At 35.7% G+C, this 13,060-nt stretch overlaps 1 protein-coding gene across 1 annotated transcript; it reads left to right on the top strand.

The window, feature by feature from the left end:
• Positions 1-469: 469 nt before the first annotated feature.
• On the top strand, positions 470-9,289 carry Smp_149950 (dephospho-CoA related kinases; the record flags this gene model as incomplete). The annotated part of the gene is made up of 7 exons (XM_018796560.1): positions 470-649; positions 691-844; positions 2,018-2,400; positions 4,621-4,706; positions 6,720-6,980; positions 8,085-8,382; positions 8,996-9,289. The coding sequence occupies 7 exons, from the start codon at positions 470-472 to the stop codon at positions 9,287-9,289; spliced, it is 1,656 nt and encodes a 551-aa protein (XP_018651690.1).
• Between the last annotated feature and the right edge of the window lie 3,771 nt (positions 9,290-13,060).

The following is a 13,060-nucleotide window of genomic DNA, read 5'->3' as shown; positions in this document are numbered from 1 at the left end:
GCGGACTCTCTCCACTCTCGGCCGTACCAGGGCATTTGGGGGCACTTGTGTCTACTGTTTTCCATTCAATCGAAATTTCTTTGGATTCTCTCATGCTCAGGAACTTGATTAAAATCCTCCAATAAACATCTGTCGAGTAAGTTTGAGTTGGTCTAAACATACTTTGGTCTCACTGCCGTCAATTTTTATGCCCATACTCTATTTTTTAATGACTCGAGTCTTCGTTTTTCACGAATTTTAGGTTTTATTTGAGTATAAAAGCAGGTTAGGATAGTTACTGGTGTTTGATAGTATTTTATGTAGTGAATCTCTAGTTTGTACTTCCAGAAGCGGTGATGTGAATGCGATTGAACTGTTGTTCATCTCTTTCCTTACTTCGTTTGCATAAATGCGTAAAGCTTGTGTTCTCCATTGACTAAGATTTACAGTATATGTCTTTATTTTGCAGGACCATCTATTATCTTTAAATATGTATCAATCTGGCTTACTTATTTTGTCACCTCATGTACACTCTCAAAAGTTATTCTCTTTGTTAAAATATGTTAAAAATGTGGTGAATAAAAAGCTGTTTTTAGCAATTCCACAAAGTCCTTCTGACTTTATATTTTGGAAAAAGACGGCTACGTTGTGTTATACAACCGCATGTAAGGTTGGTTTTTTATGTCTAATATGATTTCATTTAACCTACAGGTTTGCCCATCACTAAACGTCTGTCTTCTTCTTCCTACAACCAAGTATACTAAGCCTTCAGTAAAGTTTGATATTGTAATTTCACCAGAATCTGAATTTAGTCCTGTTTGGATTTTAAATGAAGCCCACAATATCGACCCACTTTACGGTGATCGTGTTATATATGCTACCATAGGCAAGACATTTTAATCTTTTTATTAAATCGAAAGGTATTTTGCAAGTAAAATTTTGGTGGTTTAGTTATTTTATAATTAAGGAGAGTGCATAATGTATCAAGTACTGTAATTAGTTGAGGTTGTTACCTTACTAACAAAACACCAAGTAATATGCCATCTTAAATGATGTGCGCCATTTGACTACTGACCAATTGGTTAGATATAATTTGGGAATGCAGTTTTATTTATTTATTTAAACACATACATATTGGTACAAAAGGGTACCAGATACATATGCGCCACTTAAATGTAATCTGGTTCAAAGTAAAGTGTTCAGGAAACCGTATTACATATCTTCAAAAGTTGCGAATTTTACCACATTTAATATTGTAATACAAGCTTGGTGACACATATTTGGATTTTTTGTCCTAGATTTCAGGACTAGTTTACATATTACAAGTAAAAGTGCTGTGCAATGAATTAAAAATAAACCGTCGTTTTGTATTGTCACTAATTTTTAGTTCTCATTACAGTGAGTTGGTTAGTACGTTTCACTTCTCTAATTCACTTGGAAGGTGTAAGAGTGGGTGAATTGTGTTTCTTATAATATGATTTTTTTGGCTGTTATCGGTTGTGGTAAACATGTAAACAGTCTCAATTTATTTATTTAAACACATGAACATTGGTACAAGGAGGCACTAAACATATATGCGCCACATAAATCATTCGACTTGTGTGAGGGCTGGGATACTGCTCGGGTGCCTAGACCGAAGCAGGTGGTTTTCTTAGGGGGCCACATCGTGCCAACCAAATCTTCGCATCTAGTGAATATTAGTCCTTTTAATAAAACTGATGTCCATAACAAACCCTTCAAGATATCTCAAACAAGTGGTTTATTTTGAAGCTGTCTTTCAGGATGTGGGTAGCGATTTTCTCAAAATGAGTTGTCTAAGTGTGTGTGGCCAACTGAATGTCCTGTCACTGTCTTGATACACCAATCTTCAAAAAAATATTGTGTAATATACTTGATAGTAATCAGGTTATGATTATATATTGTCTTATGTTTCCGAAATATCAGACCCCGTCATACTTCCCTTGTGTTGTTTGCGCATGCTTTTTTAATTTTTTGTTATGTATATTTGTGCAGAAAACATTTTCTTCCACCTGTATAGATAATTTCGAGTCAGACCTACCAATTACTGATCAGATAACTGTTTCATCATCAGACGGATCACATGAGGATATTTCCCGTGTATGTCTCGGTGGTACTTTTGATCGGTTACATTATGGACATAAAATTCTACTTACCGTTGGTGCTCTGTTGGCTAAAGAACATTTGCTTGTTGGTGTAACATGCTCTGATTTACTTTCAAATAAATATCTTAGCCCATTGATATTCTCTTGGGAGAAACGCAGTCAAATGGTCCAAACTTTTCTCAGTGATATAGGCGTACAGCCTGAAGTTATGAAAATTGTTAAATTATCTGATAAATTTGGTCCACCTGGATATTCTGCAGAATTTGACTGTATTGTAGCCAGCTCTGATTCTTTAGATGTGAGTTATTTTTGACAAAACAGTTATATAATTACTCTAAAATACCTTTGTGATGTCTGTCGGTCGTCACTATGATTTAATTTAAAAATCATATTTAGCTAGAAAAATAGTAGAAGTCAACGGAATTAATTTTACATCGTTCACTTAAATGCTTTAATATTTAACAGGCGCCATTTAAAACGTATTCGGTAAAATATGTTACGCCATCCAATAAATACTTTACAAAATTTAAGGTCAATTGATCTAATCCCCTCCAAAATACTCCATCTTTTGTGCTTATAAAGTATTCTCATCACTATTCTCCTTGTTTAAATCATCTCTGGAAATCCTAAAAAATCAGACTCGGTTACTTCATCGGTCCACTTTCCGCCAGAACCATTTACATAGATTTTCTCTAATTATGTACATCAGCAATCTTTCAGACAATGAATCGACGGGCAAAAAGCACAAGAAACCTCAAATGTTATATTTTTGTATCAATATAAGATGCCAACGTTTGTCTTAGCTTTTCATCTTTCATGCAGTCTTCACAGCTCTTACTAAAGCGCCTGGTCTACATGATACAATGTTTTTTCAGTGTGTTATCTTCACATACAGCCATCAAATATTTCATGAATTTTCAACTGTTTAACGAGTTTTACTATAAACATCAGAAACTCAGTTCGTATATTCATTTAATGGACCTTATATTTACTTAAAATAGCTTGGTATTTTCACTACTATGCTATTGTTTCTTCGTTGACGTTCAGCAATACAACTCATCGTATGACGATATGTGCTTGCTAGTAAGAACATTAAAACTCACTTGATTATATTTTGTCTGACAAGTAACATTAATAATGATACTAGTAAATGAGATCTGTTGTTTTTATTAAATAACGTAATTTGGTGTATATTCAATGCATTCAATTACAATTGATCCTTCCTAAACAATTAAACCCTTCCGTCATGGGAGTAAAATGTTGGAAATTGTTTTGAAAAATAACTTTCCTCAGCAATTAACATTAAGTGAAAAGTCTATAGGAGATCGAGGAGAACAGAACAAATCCTTTTTCATTGGCCTGATATTCCTTATTAGTGTCCATCTTTCACATATCACACAGAATCGGACCTGAAGCCATGTCTGGTGGTGAACATGTTGGTCGATGTTTCAAGATCTGCATCTCCTCACGATGCTCCACTGCCTTGTGGATCAAACCTTTAGGCCAAAGGCTCCAGGTGTGGCCCCTTACGAAGACCACCTGCTTCAGTTTGGGCACCTGAGCAGTATCACAGCCCTCACACAAATCGAATGAGATTTGTGCGGCGCATATGTAGCTGGTACCCCCTTGTACCAATATTTATGTGTATAAATAAATAAAATAAAATGTTTCAAGATCACTGGTCTAAAGACAACCTACTCTCCACCTGACTTGAAAGTCTTGCGTTTAGTTACGTTAAGAGGACTATGGTTGTTCACTGTTAAGGAGTCTCAAATAATATGATGGAAAAACCATTCAGCTCTTAGTTTCCAATAGCTTTTCAGATGGTGTCAGTCAGTTCAGAAAGCAACCTTAAACTAAACTTTTACAAATCATCTAACTAGGCAATGTTTTGACCAGGAAGTCAAATATTTACACATGTGTAATTAATTATTTATAATAAGCTTCTCATTAATATTATTCTGCCCCCAAATGCCCTGGTACGGCCGAGAGTGGAGAGAGTCCGCCCTCCCTCTCGAAATGCTCTCACATGGCCACGCGTATATAGCTTCTGCCAGGGAAGTCCTACTCACTGCCTTCTCGTGGCGGGGGTGTTGTTTACGAAATTGAGAGGACGAGAAGCGAATATCCGGCGCTTTAACCGGGTCGGTGGACATGGAAAGTTCACCTAGGGGAGTTGGAAAACGCTGATTTCAAACCAATGGTGCACATGGGCTCCAGTATCCTGAGGGAACAAATGGTGTATGAATCAATCGTTGGTCACCGGCTACCATGGGACTGCATTTCCTTACAGTGCTCCACTGCCTTGTGGATCAGACCTATAGGTCAACGAATCGGGGTTTGGTCCCCTAAGAAAATCACCTGCTTTGGTTTGGGCACCTGGGCAGTATCACAGCCCTCACACAAATCAAATGAGATTTATGCGTATATATCTGGTGCCCCTTTGTACCAATATTTATTTGTTTAAGTAAATAAATAATAATATTATTCTGAGGATTTCTCGTATTAACATTAATAGAATTGTGAAAAACTGAATGAATTACGACGTGCGAATGGATTCAAGCCGTTAAAAATTGAAGTAATCAATTTTATATATTCAGCTAAGTAAGTTAAAGATACATTTTAAATGCTCTTTTCTCTCTCAAACTTTTCTTACCTATTTATTAAATTCAATGTATTTTTGTTTCTAGCTGTTCAATATACTTGGTTTAGATTTCTGTCTTAACTATGTATGTCTTTTTTCGACGCTTATGAAATTACAGAAAAACATCCTATTCGAATATGTATGACAGTAAATCTCCGTAATAAATTTAAACTGAACTGAATTAATTTGGACTTGTACACCATCAAATCTCCCCTTATTGGTCTAAAGATTAGGCGTTTACGCACGTCCGATTTCCTGTCACGGAGTCGTAAATGAATACTGAGGAGTCCAACACCTTGAGAAACCTATTATTAGCCAATCAAAAATCCTTAGCTACAAAACAACAAAAAGTAACTAGATTACGGTGGACAAGTATTTTTGAACTGAATTTTAAACCTCATGTTGAGTTATTATAGTAAGCGAAAATGGGTTAGGGTTAGAGCTGTGGTTAGGATTTGGGTGAGTGCTTAGAGTATGGAAATATTTTCTTAATAGAGTTGGATTCATAAGTCAGTTGATTTAGGCTAGACTACCATGGAAAACCTGGAAGCACTGGACGACCATCTCGTCCTAGCGTGGAACTCTTCATGATGCCGCACGCGGGACTCGGACATAGGGTCTTCGATCTCGCGCGCAAATTCTTAACTTCTAGGCCACTGGGTCGGCATCCAACGGTGTTAGTGTCTAACTTCAACCAATCCAGGTTTTCCATGGTCGTCTGGCTTAAATCGATACATGAATTTAACCATTAAATTACTACGATCTCCACAAACCCCTATCCTGAGAAATATTTTTTTATCCATAAAAACATCATTGACTCCGCCCTGTATCACAACAAGTTCGCTCATATACAGTCTACATCAAAAACATATTTTTATTGCAAGTTTGCTCACTTGTCATGCCACATTCAACTATGTGGTCACGCAAAAGTTATTTTTGTTAAACGTAAACAATTTTGGGACTGGATTTAGACAATTTTTTACCTAGTTTCTAATAAAATAAGTACTACGTCCCACTGTATCGTGAATTTCTCACAAAAAACCTAAAAAGCGCTATCGTAAATCTGATCAGTTTACTTAAGGTTGTCAATATAGTTTGATTTTACTCAAATAATCATTGATCTGACGCGGAATTTTAATTTGATTTAATGGAAAATATATGTGTGTAATTAGTGCTCTTGAAAAGTATAATTTTGCATTATTAAAAACACTTCACATCCGTGCTACATTGTTGTATTGAATGAAAGATGATGTATTAAGTGAGGGGAGGGAGAGCAATGTCAATTCAATTCCAGTTGATACGTTTTTTTTGCATGCTGTCAGAATATTTTACTCTGGAAATCTATATCAACAGTAGTGTTATGGCGTTAAACTTTATAGTTTCATAGATGAATATTCGACTATTAAAATAAAACAAAAATAATTCTGACCAATAAATAATCTACAATGATACAAAATGACCGAATAATGGTTACAGTGACCAAACCGAATTATTAACGTAAGCTACCAATTGAACTGATATCAGAAGACAAGATAGCTATCTAGTTGAGTCAATCATTTTTATGTAATACAAGAAAACGATTAGATATCGTAGACTATTGGACAAAGTCCATTTTGTAAATCTCATTAACCAGTGATTAAAGGCTTGACTGTTAGACTTCTCCATAGCATCAAATAGTTGCAGTGTAAATCTCCCATTTCGCTGTCGCACCGTCGTAATGTATCTATTATTCTGGTCAAATTATTCAGCGAATTCGGGATTCAATAGTCTAAAGACTAAGCTGTCATAAATTAAATAATATTTTTGAGCCCTCTTCGTCTACTCTTGGATTCCAACAGTCAGCTCTTGTGATTTGTATCATCTATAGCTTATATTATATAGACATATCTTGATTATCAAGAAATAATGTTTTTGTGTTACATTTATTATTAAACTGGTACATTTTTCTACCATTACTTCCTATTTTTCAACAGGATCTCCAACGAATGTAAAGCCTACCCTTTTGACTTGTCGGATATCAAGTTATGTTCTTCAAAACTTCGTTTCAATGAACTAGGCAGTCTGTTAAAACCTGTTAATAATATAACTGTAAATAATTCTTCACGTAGTCCATATTTGATTGGTTTAACAGGACCATCTGGTTCTGGTAAATCATCATTGGCCAGACGACTTGGACATTTAAGTGATCAAGTTCATGTAATCGATTGTGATCGTCTCGGTCATGAAGCATATATGTAAGTGCTTGTAAATGACACTGATTTTGAATGATTTAAAGAATTTCTTGTACAATACTGAAAAACTCTCTCATTTCAGTGTACTAATTTTTCGTGAATTGAAACTGGTGTTAATCACTGCTTTAAAAGGTTCCTAAGTTCGAACATTTTAATGTTTAGGTTTGTGATTTTTAGATCGGTTTTTCCCTTACCGTCAATTTTATCTTAACAGAGTGTCTCAACAGAAACTAAGTATAACGTGTATAATAGAATGTAGTAGTGTACCATCAGAATAAGTTGAGTTCTTGCATCTGGGTAGCTGTTTTATTGCTCAAGCTAGTTTGATGGGTGAGATCAAGTCAAATGCAATGGCAGCCGAAATTTTGTCTATTTCGAGCCACCTTTTGTACTGTCACGACGTTTTTCTATCTGAAAAAGATCAGGTATGTAACACGTGCAACTTAGCTCTGTTTGTGAAACATGCCCCTTCTGAGCGCTGATAACTTCGTATTTGATTTGGAGGAATTGTCTAGATGGTGAGGTTCAACAGTGTTTGGTTAATGTTGAGATGGTGATTAAATAAATTTGTTCGTCTTGAAACACCGGGTTCGCTGACTGGGTCGTATTTTACGCATGTCATCTAGCAGACCCGCTCTGAGCATTATTTACCGATGTTGAAACCAAGTAGGCAAATGAAATGATAGCTACTTAATTACATAGCTACATGATTACTATATAATTGTGTTGAGTTACAATTCGTTGACTCATCGTAGCTGTGTGTATATAGTCCTGCAGATAATGTTATTCATTGGTTTGTGAAACATTTACAAAAATGACTGACAATAGATATCCCTTATTCAATGAACAACTATCCATTCTGAATGGTAACCATAACTCGTTTAAAATTAAAATAAGAATGTCAGTCTACCTGGAAGCTTCCAGTAGTATTATTTTGTATAGGTTTATTAATCCCCTGAAGAAGTTGACTTTTCTATCTAAAGTATCAGTGTGTTTCACTTAGTAGTGACTTTTTTGTTATCGGTACTGTCTATATTATTTCCAAATATCTTATTTTAATAAAAATACCTCAAATATATATTGCTTTTCTGTCGCTTGAATCTACAGTCCTGGTACTCCTTGTCACCAAGCTCTTTTGTCTCACTTTGGACGAGAAAAGATAGCATCTCCAGTGCCACCCTATCCAATAGACAGAGGCTTACTTGGAAGGCTAGTTTTTTCTGATCCTGCTCAACTGAAAAATCTGAACTCAATAGTTTGGCCTGAAATATTAAAGAAAATTCTAACAGTTGTAAAAGAAATAGAATGTAAAGCATTAGAACAAGATCGGGATCCTAAACGTCCGGTTATTATTATAGATGCCGCGGTGCTTTTACAGGCTAGGTGGAATGAAATGTGCCACGAGGTACGTTCTGTTCCTTATATTGGTTACTTTTTAAAAATTAGAATTGCACCCTAGACAACTACTAAAAAACTAAGGAGGACTGAATAGCTGTTTCATTTTGGTATGGGACTGACTCCTCAACGGTGCGCACCAAAGACCCGTTTGGGGATCGAAACCGGAACCTTTAGTTCTTTAACTCTAGATTTATTTTCATGTCTTGAATGGATTGTATTTGTTATTATCGTCTTAACAGTAGCAATGAAGTCTTAGTATACGAAACCTTGAAATATGACAGTAATCAGATATTAGAGACCCTAATATCTCTTCTCCGAGGAAAGAGGCTGACCAAAATACGTGACGGTAGAATCAACCAGTCCTATCCTAGCTTTACAGTTTAATTGAACAATTATAGTTCACTACATGGGTGTCATATTAGTGGTTTAAATCTAGTGTAAATGTCAACATACTCAGTAGTTAACGCTGGAAAACATGATAGAATTCAAGACACACGATCCGGTCTGCTAGAGGCTCGCCATGCGTTTATTGACTAGTAGATCGATGAGTGGCCCATAGTTGACCAAAAACTTTCAGAATGTGTTGAACTATTCTAACCCCAAATTTTTTCAATTTTCAGGTATGGTTAACAGTTTTATCCCAAGCAGAAGCTCAGCGCCGGCTATGTGAGAGAAACAATCTAAGTCCGGAAGCAGCGTTAGAACGTCTTGTACGACAAGCTTCTGCTGTTGCTGAGGTGACTGGTGGGTACACTTGGTTTGAAGCAGGTCAGTATTGTTCTCAGAAAAGTCCTATCGACTATGCTCATGTAATTCTAAGTACAGAATGGGATCCAGAATGTTCGCAGTACCAAGTTGAAAAGTCCTGGAAAGCGCTACAACAAAGGTTAGAGTTAATTACAACAACTCAATGAGTGCTTGTTATCAACAATTTGCGATTTCTTATCTGCTAATTTGACGCTATATATTCAATTGGTTGAATTGTTTATAATGAATTTCACTTATGGAACAAATATGATATTATAGTCAGTTGGACTTTTTCTATCAGTCGATATTTCTATGATCGTGCATAATAAACCATTAGTATTTTCGATTAGTTTTGATTTAATTGCAAAAAAGCACTTTACGATCAGGAGAACATTCTTCACACAATGAGCGTTGTTCTATAAAAGATCGTATTCGTTGAAGTATAATAGTGTTATAGTCAGTTATTATGAACGTGTTTGAAAAAATCAGATAGTTTTGGTTTCTAGATTAAAATTCCATGACATGTGGTTACAATTCTCTAACCGAAAATCTTTATCTTGTCGGTGGGAATAATTGTATTTGTCTCTGTAAACCAGTGAAGTTACACTGATTATAGGACACTAGTTCAAGGTTCCTACCAGACAGCAAAGTTCGCTTGAAGAATAGGAATATTACAGGCAACTGTCGTAGAATTGAGTTATCACGTTCAAGAATTAAGTCATACTATGGATTGAAAATGAATATAGTGCTTTCTCCTGGTGACCGGTAGTCGCAATCGTATTTTCTAAATCTGGGAAAGAGGTGACAAAGAACATCTCGCGATGTTCCCTTAGATAGTCATTTCTTCGCAGACGGCGTCAACTTTAAGCACAAAGAAATATTTTCAAGCTTAGTAGGAACCGAAACCAAGTCATGTCTTAACTTATTTAAATCATATTACTATTAGTGACCATTAGAAGAAAGAGCTACCGTTTGGTTTCGAAATAAGGTTAAGTAAGCCAGGTTGGTGGTTATGAGAGTATTGAGTTACTTTGGTCCTGTTGGAGGTTTTAGCGGCGTTCTGTGATAGTTACTGGGCCTTAGGCTTCGACTAAAGGTTTCGAAATGCTTAGGATTCACACTCGTCAGATACATAGCAGAAGTTTATATAAGTTTGAGTAAACTATGCAAGTCTCAGATGTCATCAGTCAGATTATTATTGGTTTGTGAAGCATAGCTTCGCGCCCTCTACATAGACCATATTTCCCCACATCAAAATGGCATTCCACCTTTTCAGCTGAGAGATTACGTATAAGTGTCTGACTCGAGTGTCGATGAAACATGTGAATCCTGATTATTCACTAGAACATATGATATAACGGATGGTTTACAGTATTCTTTTTTTACGTATATTACGACAATACGTTAATAAGACTAATCACGTTATATCGGAACCACGATTCGCGACCCAAACAGAGAACCAGAATAACACTAAAGAATACTTCATTCAATACAATTACAATCAGTCACATACACTGAATTCAGAATGGAAATCAATGATCAGAAGAAAAATCACATATTTAATAGTCCGTAGGTTGTAGTTGTTTGTCCACGCTCAACGACCAATCATACTTTACTTTCACAACCACATATCAATGTAATGTTAAATTCTGAGCTAGCGACGAAGTAGTATCAATAAATAAGTTCATTGTTATAATTCCTTTTAGATAATCCTATCAGAGGCGGGTATGCTTGCTTTCAGTTTCGAGGATTTAGGTCTTTCAGTCAGAAAAATTATGTTATACAAAGAAGTTAAGACAGCATAGGGGTTGGCGCGTCGTGAGAAATAGTCCGACATACACCCTATACTTGCGAGAGATGGTTTTATTATCCTAAATTGCTGTTTGGACATTTATTTTGAGAATACAAGATAAAATGATATAGTCTTTTTCGTAATTATTCATTTTCAACATTCAAATCGGTTTGTGTTGAAAACATGCTTGTTGAGGATGGATGAAAAACACAAGCACTTGAGGACATATATATTTAAATATCTTTGCGTGTGGTGGAACTACTCACTTCGAGACGACATATAGTTTTTGTACAATAAGTGTAGGTCGCTTGATATTCAGAGCTTTCTATAACTCAAGTGGTAGAGAAGTGTGTTATGGTTGGCTGAGTCACTGAATTTTTAATGTTGCGAAGTGTACTAACACATGCATGATAGCTCGAAGTACTAAGTCTATATATTGTCTTATTCACTGTACCCTGACAGTTTACGGGAGGAACATTTAAATTTCTTTGAATAGCTTGGCTACATAACTGGATAATAATTCAAAGTGCAGGTATATCTTCCTAAAATATAGAGAAACATGGTGATTTTACATAGACAAACTGAGGCCAGTACTACTTGTAAAATAGTTTCTCAATATTGAGGCAATCCTTTAGAATATATTTTCAGAAATTAATGGACTTCGCAGGTGATCTGGCTCTTCTATCACACACGCAACAACAAATGCAGAAGACGACCAGTGTAGTAGCAGCCTTAGCAGCAGTAGGTCTCAATATAAACAAAGGGAAAAACAAGACTCTCCGATACAATACAACATGCACCAATCAAATTACACTTGATGGAGAAGCTTTGGAGGATGTGGAAACCTTTACATATCTGAGCAGCATCATTGATGAACACGGTGGATCAGATGCAGATATGAGGGCGAGGATCGGCAAAGCAAGAGCAGCATATTTACAACTGAAAAACATCTGGAACTCAAAACAATTGTCAACCAACACCAGGGTTAGAATTTTCAATACAAATGTCAAGACAGTTCTACTGCATGGGGCGGAGACGTGGAGAACTATGAAAGCCATTATCCAGAAGATACAAGTGTTTATAAACAGTTTTCTATGCAAAATACTTCGGATCCGTTGGCCAGACACTATGAACAACAAGCTACTGTGGGAGACAACAATTCAGACTCTAGCGGAGGAAGAAACGCCGGAAGTGGGTTGGGTACACTTTGAGGAAATCACTCAATTGCGTCACAAGGCAAGCCCTCACATGCAATCCTGAAGGCCAAAGGAGAAGAGAAAGACCAAAGAACACATTACGCCGAGAAATTGAGACAGACATGAGAAGAATGAACAAAAAAATTGGATAGAACTAGAAAGGAAGGCCCAGGATAGAGTGAGTTGGAGAATGCTGGTCGGCGGCCTATGCTCCATTGGGAGTAACAGGCGTACGGAAGTAAGTACTATTTACCTAGCTCTAAATCATAAAACTAATACATCAGTTTCTCATCATTAATTTTACAGTTTTCCTTTTCAAATATGTCGAAATGAACCAATACACTTGTGCTAGGTTGTATTTTATCAACTTAGATTAGGAAAAATGACCGGGACCATTAAATATTCGAAAATATACGAAAACAAAACACTATGGGAGTTTTTGTTTTGGTAAAATATAAACCTATTTACAAAGTTTAAAAAAACTGCATAGGGATTACAAACAAAAAACAATTAACAACAGTTAAACTATTATTGCGTTACAGAAAGCCACCTCATATATATATATATATATATATATATATATATATATATATATATATATATATAGTTGCATAAAACGGAAGTGAAATGATGCTAACATAATTAGTAAAGCAAGTTTGAATAATTTAGCAAAAATATGTTCAATCTAATGTGGATGTAATTTTAATTGGGTAGTTTGTATACGTTGAAATACGCCTTAGCTAGGGTAATTAAGCGAATATAAAGTAAAGAAATATGAATGGATGCATGTGTTATTGAGTGTTTAAAAACTTGTTTAAAATAAACTAGTAATTCACTTCATTGTCATTCTTATTAATGATTGGGTAGGTTAGATGACGTTGAAACCATATCTAGTTACCGCTTTACACAGTTGAACACACAAACACCGATTTGTGTGTATATTAATAAGA

This window comes from Schistosoma mansoni, chromosome 4 (genome assembly GCF_000237925.1).
Source record: "Schistosoma mansoni strain Puerto Rico chromosome 4, complete genome".
In the NCBI taxonomy this organism is placed as follows: domain Eukaryota; kingdom Metazoa; phylum Platyhelminthes; class Trematoda; order Strigeidida; family Schistosomatidae; genus Schistosoma; species Schistosoma mansoni.
Note: the sequence above shows the minus strand (reverse complement) of the source record. Positions and strands in the feature narration are given on the sequence as shown.